Source organism: Artemia franciscana, chromosome 5 (assembly GCF_032884065.1).
Source record: "Artemia franciscana chromosome 5, ASM3288406v1, whole genome shotgun sequence".
NCBI lineage: Eukaryota > Metazoa > Arthropoda > Branchiopoda > Anostraca > Artemiidae > Artemia > Artemia franciscana.
The window spans coordinates 50,210,344-50,233,601 of NC_088867.1; the positions used below are offsets into that span (position 1 = coordinate 50,210,344).

The following is a 23,258-nucleotide window of genomic DNA, read 5'->3' on the forward strand; positions in this document are numbered from 1 at the left end:
ATTTCATGAAGCTTTTGTTGGATTTGATTTTCCAGAGTTTTCCCGTCAATTTTTATTGTGTTAATTAAAGAAAGAAGCTTTTTCCACAAAATAAAGTTTCAAAGTTTCAAAATGTCAATATTTTCCCTTGAGAGTTGTTTTTACCTTTCAGTAACCAAATAGAAAAAAAAGTCTTTTTAAATAGAAGTAAACATCAGCATTAATACCAACATAAATTATTGCGAAAATGAGGTGTGCCCCTAATGTATGTTTTTTTTAGCACTTTTAAAAAGCTTCTTATTCTTATATTAAAAAGAACCTGAACCTGAACTAAATAACCCTTGTGTTTCAGGAGTTATTCTTAAACAATTGGGACAAAGTCAAATTTTAGCGTTTAGAGCAAGGCATTGAGGAGAAGATATCACACCTCATATACGGTATGATTTCTTTTCGCATTAAGTTTCAATATTCGACTTCTATACATAAAAGTATATCGCCTGCCTTATTTTCATAGTTCGTTATACTCGTGATTTTGGGCTTTATTGCATATTTTATCATTGCCTCAGTCAGTTCACACAAGTATATTATTTTCGCTATGTAAAATTTTGCCTGCTTTTCATACTTGTTTATTAACTTCGAATAACTAATGCAATACTTTTATTTACAAAGCTGAGAAGGTAACAGAGACAGGCTATGAACTTCAATCATGGTGTAATGATTATATTATGCAACAGTAAATTATTTTGTGTATTAAAACTGATACTAGGCTAGTACTACTATTTGATGTTTAAAATGCTATGCAGTGCAAAAGTTTCAAAGAATTATCCTTCTTTTATAGATCTGAAATATGTGCTTGGTAATTCTTACAAAGCTAGATTTCCAGGCCAAAGGCATGGTTCTGAGTGTTTCAATAACTGTTGAGACTGCTCCAGCACTAGGCTGATGATAGCAAAGACATATTTTTGGACATCTGAGATAGCCTAGGACAACAAATAGCAAAATCATTGGTAGCCTTGAGTTTTTTAAGGCTTATTTATGGGCCTTAAATAAACACTATTGCCTAATTAGAAGAACAGCACATTCAGTTTTATCTTCAATTGGTTCATAATGGGCAATAGACTTGGCTAGTAGGCTTAGTGGTTGCTCCAATAGCAATTATACCGTGCTCCTTTCCCTTTAATAGCTAATTCTATAATCTATTCATAGGCTAACCTTTCTTTGGCATCATGAGTCAATTGTGAGTTGAAAATAAGCAAAGAATGAGGGTTTTCCCTCAAAACTAGCAAACCTAATCTATATTTGACCCATTTAGTGAAGCTAGTAACTATGCAATAGCGTAAAAAAACTAGGCTACTGCACTTTTAAGCAGAAAAACTAGGCTAGCCTACCCAACTGTTCAAAGTAAAAAGTGGTAAATTTTTCATTATTCATATTATTGACTTAGAATAATGGGCCCCTTGATGCCTTTTATTAAGCTCTTTATGAATATAATAATTGCTTCTATCACAAATTCAAATTTAAGCCCTTTTTGAGATCTTGAAAATAACCAAAATATTTCTGATTATTAGGTATGAAAAAGGCTTTAAACATTGGTTTCAACCTTAAAACAAAGAACCTAACCTTTAAAACAAGCAAAATTTGCAATAAAACCAATTATTATACTTATAAATAGCTTAAAAAAGGCATCAATTGTTATGTTCACTTTATTTGTAAGTCAACAATATGAACAAAGAAAAATTTACCAAAAAAGTAAGAAAAACGTGTTTATTTCTCCCAAAACATTTAGTCCTATGCTACCCTATATGCCAAAGTTGACTCATGGAACATGTTTGTTTTTACTTCTGGGGGCTATCTCTCTTCAACAATCATTTTAATGCTAAGCAAAGCTAATTTGAATAAAAGAGCCTCAAAATCATCCAATATTGATATGTAGCCTATGCTATATAAGGATTTTATTGTTTTTGATTTTACTAGATCTAAAAAGCCAGATCTTTGGTAAAATTAAATTAAAAAAAACTAGTTTTTCTATCTGAAAGTAAGGAGCAACATTGAAACTTAAAACAAACACAAATTACGCTCTCTATGAACAGGGTTGTCCCCTCCTCAACGCCTCGCTCTTTACGCTAAAGTTTTTTATTGTTTTAAAGAGTAGAATTGTGGCAGAGTCAAACTTAAGCGTGAAGAGCAAGTGATTGCAGAGAGGACAACCCATTTCATATACGGAGTAATTTCTGTTTGTTAAATACCCACCTGAATCCCTTTGGTATGCAACATACAAAACAACTGAAATTTATCCTTTAAAACGATGATAGTAACTAGTAACAGAATAAATTTCATCAACATTCACAGCCTACATGACTATAATTGTCCCTGTATCGGACAAGGACTTTATTATGTTCTGTGTTTGCGAAACAGCACAGAAATAATACCACCGGATGGCCTACCTTTTCCACTTTGACTGGTTATCGCTGAAACCCCAAATGCTTTCAACCATCCGTCCAGTGAAAGAATGTCCAGACTTTCATTGGAGAGAAAGTGTTCTTGTATAAACAACACGTCACATGACTCCATTAAGCGACACAGAATAAGCCTTTTGTTAACAACACCATCGTTTATGTTCAAAGTAGTTGTCCTTGAAGTTCGACTGTTCATTTCTTAAGCAGTAGTTTCTGTGCTTCTGGACATTTATACGAATAACAGGGGTGGTTGGAGGAGCCACAGAGAGGGCATTTCATGACAAGTTGACACAGGTTTTCTTTGGAGTTCTGGTGGTCACTAGCGCATTTAGAGCATCTTGGGGAAGCTTTACAGTTATTTGCAGTATGACCGTATCACTGGCATTTGTAGCAGTGAGTAGGTAAAAACTTGTACTCAGTTATGGGTAGACGCCCGTAACCAATAACAAGGGGATTCTCAGTAGCACACTTTAGGTGGTCACGTGACTCAAACTTTAATCAAAAAGACCTCGTACTTCCTAACTGAACAACTTCTATACAGTTAGTAGCAAGATCGCATAGGTCACTTTTAATGTTCCGTCAAGCACTCGGCGTACTATACCAAAAAGGCAGGACTCTTCACCTTAGTATTAATGGATTGGTCTGCTTTGCTTAATGCATCTGCCAGAGTATTGGCAGCACCCTTGTCCGACAGAACTACTTGCCATACATCCCTCCTAGGCCTCAAAACAACTATGCTTGAACTGACATCCCAGAAAACAGAACAGAATTCGTCCATGGAATTTTCAAACTCGAGACTTTTGAATTTAAAGAACATGTGTTCAGACTTAGGATCAAATTTGGACGATTTAATTGTGGCTGCTGATATTTTAGATGAAAGCTAAATAAAAATGACAAAGGGGCCATTTCTCAGCCGAGCCCTCGAAGGAGATCCTAATATGTTATTATTCCTTACAGTTTTAGTTTTCCCTCCAAATTTCCACCTTTCAACAGAGTTGCCGCCTCTCCATGCCCTTCCGAAAGCTATAACCCTATGTAAATCAAGTCAGTTCCCCATGCCCTACTGCCCTAATCAGTGCTATTTTTTTAATTTGGCACTAAATATTATATTATTTTTATGTTTATCTCTTGAGAAACCTATTTTGAAGCAAGATTAAAATCTAAAAATTACCCTAAGCTACGTGGCAGCTAAATATTTTGAACTTTAATGTTTATTTCAGACGTCAAGACTTTTCACTGAAAACCTTATTTTAATGCGTTGACTCCATAATACACCCCCCCAAAAAAAATAAAAAATTAAAAGCTCTCCCAGAGAAAGCGGATCCGTTCCGGTTATGTCAATCACGCATTTAAGATTTATGCTTTTTTCCCACCAAGTTTCATCACAATCCCCCCGCTATAAGCGTTTTCCAAGATTACAGGTTTCCCCTCCTACTCCCCCCCCCATGTCATCAGATCCAGTCGGTATTCAAAATAAGAGCTCTGAGACACGATATCCTTCTAAATATCAAATTTCATTCAGACCCGATCAGCCGTTCGTAAGTTAAAAATGCTTAATTTTTTCTATTTTTTCCGAATTAACCATCCCCCCATTCCCAACCCCCAGATGGTCGAATCGGGGAAACGACTATTTCTAATTTAATCTGGTCTGGTCCCTGATACGCATGCCAAATTTCATCGTCTTAGCTTATCCGGCAGTGCCCAAACTACCAAAATCGGGACAGGCCGACAGAAATTGCGATCGCTATGTCCCTTGGTAAATACCAAGTGCCATAAAAAAGAATGGAGCCGGATGTTTAGTTACAGTTCGTAAATCAGAGCTCAAAATACCATTTTGACAAACATGTTTCGTCAAAGAGGAATCAAGCTAAGCTTGTAAAGAAATAAACAATAAAAGAACAATCAAATTTATGCCACATAAAAAAAGGCTACCTTGACTTGGAGGCATCCTTGCTGTGATCTCTTTTATGATGCGTAAGAGGAGAGCGACTGGACGACTGATTATCTCTGATTGACCAATCTTTGGCAGATTTAGACAGGTCATCGACAGGTTCAGAACCAAGCAGTTTTGTATCGCTTTTAGCATCAAATTCAACAAAGCTAAAAAAAAAGAAAAGCATCGTATGGTTTCGTTTTAGAATTAAGGTGTAATTTGCTTATGAGAGCCTGCAAATCTCAGATTAAGACTCACTATATAATGCTGAAAACTCTCCCTCCTAAAACATATCCCCCCACCCTCCGAGAAATCAAATGTAAAGTAAAAGGAAATAGACGGGAGTAGCAATTAGCTTTCTGACCAAAAAACGTTGAAATCTATTCTAACAATTTTTTATATTACATGTTTTCAAAGGCGGACTAACCAGTTCCCTAGCATTCTCCATTCCAGGAATGGCACCCAAAATTGGCGCTTTCTGACCTATATACGTTGAAATCTGTTCTATCAAAATTCTATATAACACTTTTCCAAAGAAGGCCTAACCAGTTTCCTAGCCCATATCCGTTCCAGAATTGGCACCCGAAATCGGCAATTTCAATGCCCATGTATAGAAAGAAAATAAACAGCAGTGACAATTAGCTTTATGACCTATATACGTTGAAATCTATTCAAACAGTTTTCTACATAACATCTTTCCGAAGAGGGACATCCAAGGACATTCACCAACAGGCAGTTCTTTAATATAATTTCTAGCTACAGGTGCAACCCAGATTACAAAAAAGAAAAGTCTAAGGTTTTTTCTTAGTTGGAATAGTAAGAGACAAACCCTAGCATGGCACTGTACCCCAGACAAGTAAACTTTTCAACATTTAGAGTTTTGATTTAAGGGGAATACTACCGATCCTTTAGGAACCTCGTTTTAAGATGAGTGGAGGGAAAGGCAGGGAAGGGGAGAAAGAGTAGAGATAGAAAGAGAGATCAAGGAACAGAGATAAGGAAGAGATATTGAAGGAAATTGAAGGAGTAGAGACAAATCGTAAGAGTGAAGGAGAGAATAAATTTAGTATTTTTCAGCAGGATAGCAAGCACTTGAATACAAAGAGAAACGTAAAAAATACATACCTTCCACTCGCACTATCATAGCGTCTATCACTTCGATCATACTTCATGGTCCTTTGCATTGAGATGCTTCTTCAACGTTTGAGCTCTACTCTAACCATTCTGCCCTTCAGACTTTTTCTGTTTAAAGTACGGACTGAGTTCACTGCATCCCGGTGATCATCAAAGTCCTAAAATGTAGAGATGAGCAGATGAAAATATATCCTTGGGAAACACAGATTCAATTCAACCTCAAATTCAACCACTCAAATTCAACCTAAGTCTTTATCAGACGAGTTAACATATGGGAAGGGGTAGGGTGGGTGGAAACTGTAAGAGCACATTCTTTTAAATTCAAACAAAGGGGGCGGCAATGAAGAATCGCCAGTAGCATCATTTTTTTTCTCACTAAACCATGCTTTTTAATGAAGTACAAGTCCCGTGGGCACCAGAATAAACATTTTTGCATTTCATCCCCAGATTCACCTTTAGTCTATTCATGCCTGAAAACTTTTTTCTTCTTAGATTTGTCTTTTGGTAGTTTTGAGAGTACGAAGCTTTTAGGGAAGTTTTGAATTTTCATCGGCATTACCATTTTGAACGACAATAAAATAAGAAAAACTAGTGAATTTTCTGACAACATTTCTTGTCGTTAAAAACTCGAAAATTAACTATCTATTAATTTCTAGATAACTACACCTTCAAATATAAACTAGGCCTTTTTAAGGCCTACAAGAAACAGCCGAGGAGGCTGCTCAAAGAGTTAATGACAAAAGACTTGCGTCTCAAAGAGAAATTACCAAAAGAAAGCGTGCCGTGAAAGCTGCTCAAAGAGTTTAATTCAAAGAGAAATTTTAGTATAAATCCTACTATGGCAGAAGAAACAGCCGAGGAAGTTACTCAAAGAGTTAATGCCAAAAGGTTTGCGGCTAATAGAGAAAGTAAGAAAAGAAAGCGTGCCGAGGAATCACAAAAACAGCGTGATAACACGCTTGCGTCTCAAAGAGAAATTAACAAAAAGAAGAAAAAATCGTGCCGAGGAATCACAAGAACGTCGTGAAAACAGGCTTGAGGCTCAAAGAAATTACCGAAAAAATTATGCCGAGGAATTACAAGAACAACTTGAAAACAGGCTTGCGGCTCAAAGAGATAATGCCAAAAGAAAGCGTGCCAAGGAATCACAAGAACAACGTGAAAACAGGCTTGCGGTTCAAAGAGACAATAACAAAAGAAAGCATGCCGAGGAATCACAAGAGCAATGTCAAAATTATCACCTGGCATCCAGGTACAGCCCAGTCGTATGATTATAGCTTGAGTAGATGTGTTCAAATCGGGACTATGTCTAAAATTTGTCCCTATTGCAAGGCCTTGAAATTTAAAGGAAAGACAATGGGAATGTGTTGCGCCTCAGGAAAAGTTAAACTTTCTAAACTGGAATTCTAAACTGGAACTCCATTAAAGACTTTATGACGTTAAAGACTGTGACACCGGGACACAAATGACGACGCCGGAAGGGCAAAGGGGGGATATATAAATGACGACGGAGACACAGGGAATATTCGATTAGCAATCACCATCAACAAAGCTCAAGGGCAATCATTAGAAAAATGCAGTATAGATCTGAATACGGATTGTTTTCCCATGGACAATTATATGTTGCATGTTCGGGCGCTTCGCCCCCCCCCCCCGCGCGCGTAAGTCGTTACACGCCATATTAGTTACGCGTCATTGTAGTTGTGTCCCTGTGTCCCACCTGTGAATATATATATATATATATATATATATATATATATATATATATATATATATATATATATATATATATATATATATATATATATATTCACCGGTGGGATACAGGGACACAACTACAATGGTGCGTAACTAATATGGCGCGTAACAACTTCAGCGCGCGCGGGGGCTTGGGGGGGGGGCGAAGCGCCCTCACCAACTATATATATATATATATATATATATATATATATATATATATATATATATTGTAATTTTTCTTGTTACCTGGAATATGCTCTTTTGATATGTATATTCACACGTGGGACACAGTGACAAAACTACAATGGCGCGTAACGACTTACGCACGCGGGGAGAGGCTTGTGTGGCGCGAAGTGCCCCCACCAACAGCTAGTATTCAATATCAATGCTTATCAATGGAATATTAATGGTACTTTCAAAGAGAAAGTACCACCAATCCTACAATGGCACCAAAAAGAGCACACCAGGAGGAAACACCAGAGCAACGCAAAACCAGGCTTGCGGTTAAAAGAGAAAGAGGCAGATTAGGAATGTCAAATTTAATTCACCGAAGAGGTGTCGAGGAATCACGTGGAAAAGACAAAGATAGGAGAAAGAAGGGAAAAGGAAAAGATATTGAAGCCGAATTTAAAGAATCCCTTCAAGATGTTGATGTTTCTGAGGGTCTCCATTGAACTGCGAAGCAAGATATCAAACGCATAGATTTTTCTGTGCAAGAGGATACATTCGGTGCTAAAGATTATAGAAATGAGATGACACTTAAGCCAGATCATGAATTTCGTCCTTTGTGGGTGTTGCCGAATGGTCACATTTTTCTCGAGTCTTTCTCTCCAGTGCAAAAACATGCTCATGACTTTTTGGTTGTCATTGCTGAACCTGTTTCGCGATCCAAGTATATAAAAAGAGTACAGGTTGACTGCATATTCGCTGTACGCAGCCATGAACGTAAGACTAGAGACCAAAGACATTATTGAAAAGACTGAGTAAGACAACAGTGCCTAAAGGAATTGAAAAATTTATTATCCTCTGTATATTCTCCCATGGCAAGGTCAAATTAGTGCTTAAACAAAATCATTATTTTGTGGAGTCTCAGTATGTTGATGTCATTTAGAAGCTGTTGAAAGACCGCAAAATACAAAAACCTCGTGCAACTCGAGTCTCAGCAGATGAGGTTTAATAGAAGTAGTCAGGGAAGGGTAGCAGCCGTGACTTTGGATCAAAGGCTGTCACGGCTGGAACAAACAATGATGCCGTCATTTACAGCACTGGAACTAGATCAGACGCCCCTCCATTAGTCAGTACTGCAGATATTCCTGAATATATTTCGAATCTTTACGACAAATTGATAAAGATGATGATGACAATGAATATTTATCCGAAGAAATTATATCATTCAAAATAGATCAAATCATTCAGAATCCTTGCCGAAAAGGTGCATCACGTTAGAGTATCCTCTCTTGGCAGAGTACGACTTCAAAAAAGATACTCGGAATCTGGATATTCCCATTGATTTAAAACCAAATACAGTCCTCTGTCCATATCATGAAAAGGCTTTGAGGAAAATGTTCGGAAAGGGACAATAACAAGCATCATCGAATTGGAAACTACCCCACATCATGCAAATTGACTAAAGGACTTTTATAGTTTAACAACTGCTGTTGCACCCTAAAAAGACAGTTTAATGACATACTTCTTAACACATTACTCACAATAGGCCTAGTATCACCTCTGACAAGCAACTTAGATCTCTAACAGGGAAATCTCTAGAAACTAATCTCTTAGATACTTACAAGCAGATTATCAAGATTCTGGATAAAACCCTTCAAGAAGATTTCATTTTTATGGATCTAGCAAAACCATTTGATAAGGTCACACACAAAAAGCTTTGCTCCAAGTTAACAGCAGTAGAAATAAATTTACATCTTTGTTGGTAGAACGCAAGTGATACAACTGTTCATAACAGTACGCAAACTTTATTTTAATAATTTATGTGCGGAGAGCGAAAATCAAACATGCATTAATTCAAAAACGTTCAGAAATAAAACATTTTTTTTTTTTTTACTGAAAGTAAGGAGCGACATTAAAACTTAAAACGAACAGAAATTACTCCGTATATGAAATGGGTTTTCCCCTCCGCAATCCCTCGCTCTTTACGCTAAAGTTTGACTCTTTGACACAATTCTAATTTTTAAAACAATTTAAAACTTTAGCGTAAAGAGCGAGGCGTTGCAGAGGGGAAGACCCATTTTATATACAGAGTAATTTCTGTTCGTTTTAAGTTTTAATATCGCTCCTTACTTTCAGTAAAAAAAAAAAAAAAGTTTTTTTTTTATTCAAAGAAGAGAGACAAGGATATGGGTTTCTGATTTAATACTTATTTAATGCTTGATAAACATATTTCCAAGGTTTTTGCCTTTTGTACCAGTTTTTGAATTTTGTATCTAAACAGATGTTTTAAAAAGCTTTATACTTGAAATTTATTTACAATCTATAAAACCCCTGTTAAATTTGATTTAGATACACAATTCTTCAATTCAGTTTCCATTTAACATTACACATGAACCTGAAGTTGAAAAAAGTACAGAGATAACCAAAAATATATTTCCACATCTTTCTAATCTTCCATGCTCCGAAGAGGTTTCTAGACAAAAACCTTTTCATTCAGCTATGAAGGCGCTGAACAAATCTAATTACTGCTTCTTGAATTAACAAGGGTATCTAAAACATTCAGCTAGAACCTTTTTCAAATTTTAGCTATTTTCCCAAAGCATCAAAACAAAATTAATTCTATTTAACCAAAAGAGAATTATTCATTAGCTTATAGAGATTATGCAAGATAAGATTGGGACAGGTCACCAATAATTTCCAATGACTAAGAATAATATATGTGTGAAAAAGATGGAAGTCATGCCACTGGGCTGTAAACATTGTGATATCCTATTTTTTATTTATCTGTGTATAGTGGAGCCAAGCAGATCCTGCATTGGACCTTACTTTGTCCAAATTCTGAATTAAAAAACTTAGAATGAGAGAAACATGGTCAAATGTCAAATAGTTTGTTTTTTCAATAAATAAGGATAATAATTTTAATTACAGTCTTACAGGCCATCTTTGCTTTCTATATTTTATTAGACAACATGGCACTTGGACTTATAGTTGCAAATCACCATTGTAAACAAGAGCATGCACTCTTATGCTCCCAAACAACTTCAAACTCCTGCTATATGAGGAACACCTAAAGAAGCTGAATCTGCCAACTTTGAACTACAGAAAAATGTGGAGATATGATAATGATGAAGAAACTTTTCGATGCGGAATTGGGAAATACCCTTGACAGTCAAACAAGCTGCAACAAGTTTCTCACAAACACTATGAACAAAACAACTTCTTTGTTGCCTGAGGCATCCCCTTGTGGATTTCTTAAAGCAAAGCAACCGTCCAGGCAAAATCCATCAAAGTGTAAAAAAGTCAGTGGATGACAGCTGGAGGGACATGGAGAAAAAATTCAGCAGAAAAACCCCAGAGTCCACAAAAAAGTAGCATCTCCAATTGCCTTCAAATGGCTCATGAAAATTCATAGACAACTTGAATTACCCTTATTTCATGACTATCTACCTTAGTTCTTCCCCAGGATAGATGATATCATGGAGCTCTAGAAAGTGTAACTTCCCCGATTGTTGCGACCAACACTGACAAAAATCTAAGCTATGCATTAATATGGATCTTACAAAAATTATTTAAGGTTAAAAACTTCAAATTCTTAGTTAATATGCTGAAAAAATGTAAATAATAATATCTTTTGCTTATTGCGAGCTTTTAAATGGCTGAATTTGTATTTGTCAGTCATTTCTAGATGAAAGGGACAACAAATAATTAATTATGTTGTATTATTAATAATGTATGTTGTATAGTTAATTATGGGTTACGAGTCTTTTAAAATATCGGAATACAAAAAATTGCCCAGACGGTGTCTTAGATGCCAAAGTATCCATCATTCGTTAGCTCACTGCCCTTGTGCCCCGAATGAGATGAAGTGCTCTAAATGTTCTGGATGCCATTCCAATACTAAAGACAATCCTTGCTTAGAGGCTCCGAAATGTGCCAACTGCGGCGAAGCTCATGTTTCCTATAGTATGAATTGCCCAGTGATAAAACGCGCTCTGAACTCTGCTCCAAAATGAACCAAGCCACTATTTTAAGTTTTGCTTCTCTTAACATTAACGGCACAAAAGACAAAGACTTGTTAATTAATGAATTATTAGTCCATGACATAGTGTTCTTGCAAGAACATCTTTTGACCAAATCAAACGTTTCTAGCCTGAAGCGATCTTCTGTCCACCATTTCTTTTCGCAAGAGGCCAAGCAAACTAGAGGCCGCCCTTCCGGTGGCCTAGCAATTTTTTTCCGTTCCCCATCAAAGCCCTCTGTGATTCATTGTGATGATAACATCTTAGCGATTCAATGTGACAGTACCGCCATTATAAACGTTTACTTACCTTGCGATCGACGTTCTATAGCATCGTTCACATCTTTCGCTAAATGTTGCTCCAGTTTAAAGTCTCTACTCGAAAGTCTACGTTTGAAAGACCTAAATTGGGTTTTAGCTGGTGACCTTAACTGTGACATTCTTGGTACCTCCGATAGATCAATCCTCTTGCTAGAATCACTTCCTAGCATATATCACGTCGCAGTTAAGAGCCTCCCATTCACGTATATTCATAACAGAGGCTGTTCAAAATCGAACCTGGATCACGTGATCTCTTCCAGTTCCAGCTTAATATCATCGATTGTCAGGGTGGACGAAGAGAAGATTGACGACGATCACCTTATTCTTAGCTGTAATTTGTCCTGTGAGCTATTTGGCAAAATACTTTCGGCTCAGCCGAAGTGGCATATGAAGTTGAATTGGGATCGTGCTAATGTCCCACTATACCTTGCTACGCTAACTGCTTTACTCTCGACCATAAAAGTGCCATATCACCTGCTGCAAACGTCAGCTCCTCGCCTTCAAGTACAGTTGACCTAAATTTCTATTATTGTCAAATCGTCCATTGCCCTAAATCAGCTTCCAAAGCTGCAGTGCCTGTGGATAAAGTTAGGATTGGTACAAGAAAGCCTAATTGGAACGTTGATCCTGAAGTAAAACGTGCTAAGCAAAAAGCCAAATTTTGGCTACGTATGTGGATATCATGTGACCGACCATCTTCCGGAGCTGTTTTCTCTGTGAAACAAAAGTGTAAACTTGAATATAAGGCCAGTTTGAAGAGGGCACGCTTGAATGCATGGCCAGGCCCCACCGATAAGGCCTCCTGGAATAAGGTTATTAATAGTGAGAAATGTTCCCCATCTACCCTATCTTGTCTCCAGCTAGCTAATTTTGTTGATCATTATAAGCGTGTGTTCAGTGTATTTAATAGTTTTCTTCAGTCTTTTTATTATAAGTTGCTTAAACCGCTTTTACCATACCGTCTCCTGCAGGCTCATGTCCAGCCTGTAGCAATATCTGAAATTCGCCGGGCTTTAAGAAAAATTAAGCGTTCAAATAGCCTTGATGGTGACGGCCTTTCTTACCGATTTTTTGCTTATGATTGTCCTGCTCTACTTAACCATTTACAAATATTTTTCCAGTCTTTCTTAGCACAGTCGCTTGTTCCTGATAGTTTTCTTTGTGGCCGTGTAACGTCTATTCAAAAGCGAGGCAAGGACCCCACGTCATGTATGAATTATCGTCCCATTACAGTATCGTGTTTCTTAAGTAAGTTGCTTGAACATTTGTTACTACCAGAAATTGAGTCGAATTGTGATTTTACGCCTTTTCAATTTGGTTTTCGGAAAAGTTTAGGTTGCTCCCATGCACATCATGTTTTAAGCCGACTCATGAAAGATACCGTAAAAGCTAAAATGTCTTTATACTGTCTTACTGTTGATATTTCTGGAGCTTTCGACAATATTGTGCACTCTCAGGCTCTATTTTCCCTTGCGTCTTCAGGTGTTAATCCTTCCGTACTAAGTTTATTGTCTTCTTGGTATTCAAAGTCTAAAATTCAAGTTACCTGGAATGGCCAAATATCTGACCCAGTAAAAATTAATAAGGGAGTTCAGCAAGGTGCCGTATTGTCTCCTAATATATTTAAATGCGTGCTTGCATCGTGCCTGCGTCCCCTTAGAAGTTCTGTTTTTTACGGTAATACTGGTTTGTCTTCTATTGCATATGCAGATGACGTTCTTCTTGTTGCCCGGACTCGCCGTGGATTGCTTTCTAATTTTACTATATTAACCAATGAACTATCTAAGATTGGACTGTCAGTTAATGCGTCTAAATGGGAGTTTATTTGTTTTAATAGCCCTTATGCGGTCGCTCCATTCGTTGCTGGGACTGCAGTTCTATCCTGTTCTTCTTTAGTTAGTTGGCTTGGTCTGTGTTTCGGCCCAACACTTTCCGCTACCTGTTCATCCCTAGTGAATCAAGCCGTGAAAAACCTACGCGTCGCTTACGGAAAAATATCCCCAAACAAAAGCCGTTACAACCGCAACGGTTTGTGCATGATTTATAACGCTTATTGCGCCCCTGTGCTTTTGTTTTTATCAGGCATGGCTCATCTGTTTCGTAAGAAAGATCGACATACTCTACGTACGGCTTATTTCAGATATTGCAAATTCCTCCTCCGGCTTCCAAGATGGCACCAAAACAAAAAAATAATTGCTCGATTTGGTTTAGTAGATGTGCCTTCTCGGATTCGGTCTTCCAGTGATGATTTATGTAAAAAGACTGTCAACTTTATTCACGTTTATGACCCTCTGCAGCCTTTTTTCCATATTGATACTGGTTGATTAATCCATATTGTCTTTTGTTAGTTAGAATTTTGTATTTCTTCGCTCTTTATCGTATTTGTTTTTGTTTATTTATTTATAATACTCCGTACTTTGTGTTTTTTATACTTTACGGGTAATAAAGTTCATTCATTCATTCATTCATTATGATCAGTTTCTAGGATGCCCCCGAAACAAACCCCGGCAGTTTTTCAAAACAGAACAAGCGATTCTAGCAACCAAGAACAAAGACATCCAAGAAATCAACAATATTATTCTGATCAAGATTCGAGACCAGGCAGTCATTTACAAGTCAGTCGACACAGTTCTGGAATCAAATGACACGGTTAACTATCCAACAGAACTTTTAAATTCGCTGGATCTCCCAGGGATTCCACCGAACGTACAACAACTAAAAACAAGCGTACTAATAATCTTGTTGCGAAATATTAACCCACCAAAGCTTTGCAACGGCACGCGACTTGCTATAAAAAAAGCAATGGAAAACGAGGCAACAATCTTGACAGGGCCTTTCGAGGGCCAGGCTGTTCTCATTCCTCGCATTCCCATGATTCCAAAGGATCTGCCTTTTCAATTTAAAAGATTGTAGTTCCTAATTCGATTAGCATTTGCAATTACCATCAACAAAGCTCAAGGCCAATCATTAGAAACATGCATTTTAGATCTGAATACGGATTGCTTTTCCCATGGACAATTATATGTTAAATTTCCAAGATTTCAAGGCCAATCATTAGAAACATGCGGTTCAGATCTGAATACAGATTGCTTTTCCCATGGACAATTATATGTTAAATGTTCAAGATTCGGTAAACCTGACAATCTATTTATAGGCACAGACAATGAGACAGCAAAGAATGTTATGTACCCGCAAGTTTTACGCAGTTAAAAATTAGCACCTTGCATATCCCTTTTTTTTAACCGTAATATATACAATGATCTAATGGTTAAATACCATATTTATATATATGAAGAGAGGGATTACAAAATGCGCCTTACATAGCAGATAACTACTCGGATGAAATTTTACTGTACGATGAATAACACAATCATCTCACGCTGCAAATTCGAAAATAAATACTTAGCGTTCACTACTCTCACAATACGTTCAAAAAGTGCCTGACACCCTGTGGCAAGGGGTATTAAGGGTAGCTTCATAAGCTTTGTGCAATGAAGCGATTTACTACTTAAAGACGAGTAACTGGCACTGACACCTCAAGTGTTGCTGGGGCGCGCAGCAACGCGTAGCAGGGTTTCAGCTAGTTGTAAATAATTATGATTGGTAGGAAATGTTTATTATCCTGTTATACTTAGAAAAAGTGCACCCAAGAATAATTTATATATTCTGTAAATTTCTATATTTTTATATTTTTTATAATTTCTATAACATCTTCTGATTCATAGTAAATTTATACAAGATATCATAATGATCAGAATAGAAATGCTGGTATAAACAGTCTTTCCGAACCAGAAGATTTTATGATATATTTATCTACGATAATTGTTGTTTTCTTTATAACAATAATTTTACAAGTTAAAAAACATTTTTTGTTAAATTGTATTTTTATCACTCACGACCCCATAATTTTGCTACACGACCCCAAATGGGGTCACGACCCATAGTTTAAGAAGCCCTGTTCTAGATGATTGGGAGAGGGCTTATTCAAACGGAAACCAAAACTTCTTGTAATCTTTTTAAGGGACCAAAAAGATTGCAGGGTATCTAGCCCTCTTTTTTCCCAAAGATATTCTTTCAAAAATTTGACATAGCCATTTGATTCACCATAACGAAAAGGTCTTCCCAGAGAAAATTCTGCCCATTGAAGATCTCCACCCCCCCCCCAAGAAAACTTCTACCAAAAAAATTCTGTATTTTTCCCAATAACAAACACTATATGTGAAAAATGATCACCCGTTCGTAAGTTAAAAATACCTATTTTTTCTAATTTTTCAAAACTACCCCCCCAACTACCCCAAAAAGAGCGGATCCGTTCTGGTTATGTCAATCATGTATCTAGGACTCGTGTTTTTTTTCCACCAAGTTTCATCCCAATCCCTCCACCCTAAGTGTTTCCAAGATTTTATGTTTCCCCTTCCCCTCCAACTCCCCGCAATGTCATCAGATCCGGTCGGGATTCAAAATAAAAGCTCTGAGACATAATATCATTCCAAACATCAAATTTCATTAAGATCCAATCACCCACTCATAAGTTAAAAATGCTTCATTTTTTCTATTTTTTGCAAATTAACTGGCCCCCCACTCCCCCCCCTAGATGGTCAAATCGGGAAAACGACTATTTCTAATTTAATCTGGTCCGGTCCCTGATACGCTTGCCAAATTTCATCATCCTAGCTTACCTGTAAGTACCTAAAGTAGCAAAACCAGGACCAACAGACAGACAGAATTGGCGATTGCTATGTCACTTGCTTAATACCAAGTGCCATAAAAATTGTTCCAAGTTTCTCCAATATACAAATAGCAACCCATGCTATGGATTCTTATATCCATAGCATAGGTGCGTGTATCTCCAAATTTCTACAAGATGCATTTTGGGAAAATACAAAGTATTGGGGGAGGGGTACCCACTTTTTAATTTTTGAATCTTAAAAAGGGTACTGAAACTTCTGATTACCAATCCAGTAAGCTTCTCCAAAGTTTATATGACCACCCATTCTATAAAAACGTTATATACCCCAAGGGTATAACTATCAACCCTTGCATAGAGGACAGGGGGGGAGGGGTCATAATCAAAGACATGGTATCCAGACCTTTTAGCTATGCTGAACAAAATGGCTATCTAAAAATTTTGACTGGAAAGGGCACTAAGCCCTTCAATTTTCAATCAAATTAGCCTTTTTGAAGTTTCTGCAACAACAACTGGTCATTTCAAAATTTCTAAGTTACATTTAGTGAAAATATGAAGTGTGTACATGTGGGGGGGGTATGCACCCTCCAATCACTCTGAATCTTAAAAAAGGCACAAAAACTTCTGATTACCAATTCAATGAGCCCTCTCTGAAATTTATACAATCACTTTTTCTATATAAACCTTATATGCTCCTGGGCATAAGTTACAAACCTTGCCCTTAGAACTGTTGAGGGGGAGGGTGTCATCCTCAAAGACATAATTTCCAGATCTTTCAACTATGTAGAACAAAATAATTATCTCAAAATTTTGATTGTTACCCATCAAAACAGTTGAGTCTGACTTTCAAAAGGGGGGCCTCCCAAGAAAAAAAGAAATCCAACAAAATAACACCATTGATTCAACATGACAACAACCTTTACTGTGAAGGTTTCAAACTCCTATCAACAAAAATGATTGAATTTTGTTATATATATTTTTTTTGGGGGGGGGGGGGGGGACAGAAAAGTAGACCCTGGATATAAGTATATATATATATATATATATATATATATATATATATATATATATATATATATATTGCAAGGTTGATCATATGGACCCAATGGTCCTATAAGATCAAAAATTTGCTTTTTCAAACAAAAAACAAACATTCTAGTAACCTTTTTAAGTTACAAAAAAGATTGGAGGGCACCATACTGGAAAGGTTTATTAAGGTGAACATAAAACTGCAGTCTGAAATAAGAGAATTAGGGCAGGTTATTATTATACATAGATTAGTGTGTTAATTAGTGCAAGCTATTCCAAAATTAGTGTATTCTAATACTAATGAGATAAAGAGGGGAAATTGGAGTGACATGCCGTTTGGTCTCCAAACTCAACTGAAACCATTGTTTTTCCAGTCCATTACCTGTTCTATTAGTAATCAGATTATATCAGCATTTTCCCTTGTTAACATAAGGAATCAATAACATAGGCTACTTAACTTATCAAACAAGCAGCCAAAAGTTAAGCCAATAGAAAAGAGGTTTTCAGCCTAAAAGTACCCACAAAAAAGCAGAAGAGTTATCCATCAATCAGAGACTAAGATCATGTGCAAATACTTTGTTGTTTACTATGCTACAATTTTGCTGAGGGGTGCCACTCATAAAGTGGGGACAGAGTTGACCACCAAGTCCCTAGTCTTGTAGGTGCCCAACAGGGTCAAGGTCCCTTTCCAGAGGTTATTGTCTATAGGTCTGGATCTTATACCCTGTTTTCCAGATTCACAACTTTATTCAATTGAAATATATGAAGTTTCAAAGATTAAGACATTTTCTAAATTTAGAAAAAAGAACCATTGATGTGGCTTAAAATTTTACTCACTAAAATTCTAGTTTAGCTTTTTTCTATCTTGGAAAGCAGTTAGTGTATGAAAATGCAACTTTCAGGGATTGGTCTACAGACTAAAGTAAATTCCAGGGAAGGTATTTTGATGTACCCACCACTCCTCCTTCTCTCCCTAGAGGGCCCTGACCTTTAAAATTTTGTTATATAAAAGTAAAGCCTTGCAAATAGATCTTCAGCTTAAATGAAATACAACAAAACTGTATTCAGCTTCACAACTTTACTCAATCCCAATTTAAGAGGTTTTTAAGAACCATAAATACATTTCCTAAATTTAGAAGTAACCTGCTGATATGGCTTAAAATTCTACTCTAACAACAGGAATTGCATTTACAGAATAAAAATCAGAGAAAAAGAAATTGATAACTAAAAATTAGGGCAAAATGTTATTTTTTTAAAGTTTCAAAATGTCTACCATTGCATGCTCCATGTTGCCTACCTGTCAAGTAGGCACATTTTAAAGGCTTAGAAATCAGAGGAGGGTGAAAATGGAAGATTGACAATACCTTTTCAGAGTATTTTTGGTAAAATTCTAGTTAATTGACTTCTTGCTATCTCAGAAAGGGTTTAGGTTAGGAAAAGGAAACTTTCAGGGATGAATCTATAGACTAAAGTGCACTCTAGGAAGGTATTTTGAAGCAACTACCTCCACTCCTCCCTCCAGAGGGCCCTGGCCTTTGATGACCTTTTAAATATGTGTGTTATAAAAGTGAGACCTTGCAAAATAAATCTTCTGCTTAATTGAAGTACAACAAAATTGTTTTCAGCTTCATAACTTTGCTCAATTCCATTTTATACGGTTTTAAAGATATGCAAATACATTTACTAAATTTTGAAAAAAAAACATTGTTATGGCTCAAAATTCTACTTGAATAACAGGAATTGCATTTTCAGAACTAAAGACAGAGAAAAAGCAACTAGTAACTGAAAATTAAGGTAAAATGTTGTTTTGTCAAAATTTCAATAGGTTATAGACCTGTCCTATAGGCAAATTTCAGGGCCCTCTAGAAGCAGAAGGAGTGAAGGTGGGTACTTTAAAATACCTTCTTGGGACATACTTCAGCATGTAGACCCATCCCCAAAGTTTCATTTTCCTAACCTGAACCCTTTCCGACATAGCAAGAAGTCAATTAACTAGAATTTACCTATTTTTTCACCTTGAATTAACTACTGAAAGTTTTATTTTCCTAACATAGCCCCTTTCCAAGATACCAACAGTAGCTTCAATAGGATTTTACCATTTTGCTTTTTATAAAAGAAATTACATTACAAACTGCAATCGTCTGGAAAACCACAATTATAAAACTTCAATTATGCAGACAACAGGAAATTAAAAACTGAAGTTTCTGCTATAATTTGCTTTAGTCCTTATTCTAATCTAGGTAGGCTATAGACCTATCAAGTAGGCTATATTATTTTATTTGTGGTGTTTTGTTCTGAGCATGTTTTCATCAGATCAACGAAAAAGTAAAAAAACAAAAACAGTGCAACAACACACGAAGGTTTAGAGTAGCACAGCATATAGCATAGCGTACGTCCAAAGGGATACATGCTAGAGCAAAGATATATCATATTATAAAACTTCAACTGCAATCGTCTGGAAAACCACAATTATAAAACTTCAACTATTCAAAATCCTTCGAAACACTCAATTATGAATGATACACTTACAAAAAAAATGATTAAAGAGGATACCTATGAAAGTAATCCATGGCCATTGCTGCTCCAACAGGTTATGCAGTGTTTCCACTTCGGATGCTTCGAAAATCGGTATGGCGTGCCTAAAATTCGGTAGAAGATCGTTAGATGGCGTCACGCTATCGGTAGAAAAATCGGTAGGGAATTTCTAGACATGCCCAAACCCTTTAAGTGCATGTTAAGTTCACAAAAATGCTCAATTCTCTGCTGAAGTCTTAGATCAATTCAGAATTAGACCACTCTACAACATTCTATTGACTTACGATTGATCATACGACGATTTAAAGCAATGTTTTCTTTAAATCTGCAAAAGAGTAATGGGGCGTTGTTTGATATTGTTGTAATAACGACGGTTACGAAATGTTGCAGTCGTTGCAAATGCAGCGTTTTCTGTGGTTCTTGCAAATCGCTAGTATACTAATATGGTATACTATTGAGCTAGCGGCGATTCTAAAATGTTGCAAACGTGGCATTTGCAGTAGTTGCTGCAAATCTGCAGTGCCTGTGAATCCGAATTCTCACATAAGGGAAGAACGATTTTCATGTATTAATTAAATTGGCATTTGGTTTTTATGCCTACGTGGGAAAAAGATATGTTTAGACACGAATATATTGCCTGGCACGCGTGTAAACACAGATGCTTAGCTAGACACGCATGAGAATGAGGCTTAAAAAAATGCATTTTCAATATCCTTAGTTATTATTAATGGAATTCTATTCTACTTAATCAGGTACTTTTCATCATAGTAAAGCATTTAAAATTGGACTTCAAACAACAAATGAGATACTGGATTCAAATGATTAAAGCAGCTGATACACAACTGCAAACGAAGGAGTCAAGCCTATGATGGCATTGGTAGAATACGTTGATTGAATTCTAATCTACTTAATTAGGTACTTTTCATCACAATAAATCAATAAAGCGGCAGTTTCAAACATCTAATGCAACTTAAAACAGAAACTTTTGCTCTTCTACTGTGGACATACATCACTAATATTCTGAAGCCTTAGTCTAGAATCGTATCAATACATGTTTTTATTGAATTCTAATCTATTTAATTAGGTACTTTTCATCATAATAAATCAATAAAGCACACTTTAGAACAGTGGATGTTTCAAATATCTAATGCAACACAGAACAGACACTTTTGCCATTATAGACTAACTTTGATCACTCATATACACTCTTCAACTGTCGCAGATGCTCCTACTTCCTTTAGCCGTTTCTCTAGTTCATGATCAACTATCAGCGATGAAGAATGCATATTCATCTTCTTCGTCCCGCATTTAGTACGGGAGATGGCAGATAAGTTCAGCGCTTTGAACATTTTGAAATATTGCCTTTATAACGTTGAGCGTTACCAACGGCCAATGTGATTGATAAGCGACAAAAAAGCCGAAAAAGTCTTTTTTCTACCTAAAAAGTGTGACAATATCGACTTTTGTCGCACTTAAGTGCGACAGAAACTGAATGCCTGTTCACTGACTTCTGTGACAGGAGCTTTTGGAACCAGTGACTAAAATCAATCCGTTAAATATTAGACATCATATATTACACAATATATTAAGATGATAAGAAAATTCTCTAGTTTAAGCAAAACGGAGGAAAATTTATCTTTTCTTCTTCTCTTATAAAGTCTTTAATTTCTGGCTTCAAAACAGTTTTTTGTTTTGTCGCACAAAAGTGCGACAGAAACTGTAAGCCTATTCACTGATTTTTGTAACAGGAGCTTTTGGAACCCAGTGACTAAAATCAATCCGTTAAATATTAGACATCATATATTACACCATATGTGAAGATGATAAGAAAATTCTCTAGGTTAAGCAAAACGAAAGAAAATTTGTTTTTTCTTTTTCTTTTATAAGGTCTTTAATTCCTGGCTTTGTTTTTTCTTTTTCTCTTATAAGGTCTTTAATTCCTGGCTTCAACACAGCTTTTTGTTTTGACCATAGGCAGTGCAATAGGTGTGTCTAAGCCAATAGGCTATTGTAGTTGCCGCTATAGCAGTTGGGCTATAGCATAATTTAATCTTGGTGAAAATTTACCCCAGACAGTGGCCATAAGCATTTCCAAGTAGAATGCAGGATCTTAAAAACTCTTTATTTTCATTACACTACTAATATCTAAAAGCATGATGAAACATCCATTTCTTTAGAATCATGGGGGTTCTCAAAACAATCGAAAATGTTCCTTTAGTAAACTAAAATAAATGTTTTATAAATCTGATGAGCAGTGGCACCTCAAACCCTTCAGAAATAAAGAGCCAGGGGCCCCCGATATTAACCTGAAAAGAATGTTATACTTTAGCTATTAGTTTTAGGAGTGGTAAGAGTCTAGTTATATTTCCTTTATTAACCCTGAAGAGAATGGTGTATTTTTAGGAAAGGCTAATATCATTAAACTCCCCTCTCTTAGAGTTGGTAAATTACACCCTCTATAGCAAACTAAAAAGGATATTTATTAGTTTTTGGCTCTAATAAATATCTAGGTAAGTAAATGGGCTATATTAGTTTACCCTTATTAAGAATTGAGGTTTTCTAGAAAGGGGTGTGGTTTATCAAATAAACTTTGGATGAAGTATATTTAATTGGAAAACATAGGTCTTAGTGTTCTTTTTAAAAGTTAAAAATTATGTACGGGCGACTAGCCCCATAAAGAGCGAAGCTTTGATGAGGAGAGAGCCCCATTCATAAAAAAGATAACTTCTGTTTATTTTAACTTTTAATATCATTTTTACTTTCAGTTTAAAAAAAAATATTTAAATTCTGATAAGTTTGTAAATAATACAAAACTACATATAACTGTTAATAAACTGTTTTATAAGTGTTTGATAAAAATATTAATTACTTTATATTAAAATTCTATGTCATAGTCATAGCTTTTCACTATACTTCTGACTAAAATTCCAGGAGCAGTCGCGTTTGAGCCGGTGATCTCTCGATCTGCAGTACATTTCAATAACAAAAACTACGGTTAAACAACATGGGTGAATTTCAAAAATTATAGCTCTTTCTGGTATATGAAGGATATTGCCCTCTGCTCAGAACCTTGTTCTTCACACTAAAGTTCTTATTACCCTAAAAAATCTTCTTATTGTTCTAGTTAAACTACTCTTATGTTTCAAAAGTCGTTATTAAAGAATCAAAACGAAATTCAGATATTTGCGAAGTGTCGAAGAGGGGACAACTCCCTTCACATACGCGATAATTTTGTTTGTTATAATACTTCAAGTTTTT

General features: G+C 36.1%; 1 protein-coding gene across 3 annotated transcripts in view; it reads right to left on the minus strand.

The window, feature by feature from the left end:
- Positions 1 to 20,122, minus strand: part of LOC136027549 (uncharacterized) — a 59,665-nt gene extending 39,543 nt beyond the window's left edge. The window contains exons 1-3 of one of the 3 annotated variants that reach the window (XM_065704908.1): positions 20,019 to 20,122; positions 5,494 to 5,660; positions 4,368 to 4,535 (exon numbers count right to left, since the gene is read on the minus strand). In XM_065704908.1, coding sequence (XP_065560980.1) covers positions 4,368 to 4,535; positions 5,494 to 5,552 — 227 coding nt within the window. In that variant the 5' untranslated portion in view covers positions 5,553 to 5,660; positions 20,019 to 20,122. Of the gene's footprint in view, positions 1 to 4,367; positions 4,536 to 5,493; positions 5,661 to 19,994 lie in introns of all 3 variants that reach the window. The other 2 variants (XM_065704909.1, XM_065704910.1) reach the window with 2 other exon arrangements.
- Positions 20,123 to 23,258: the final 3,136 nt, after the last annotated feature.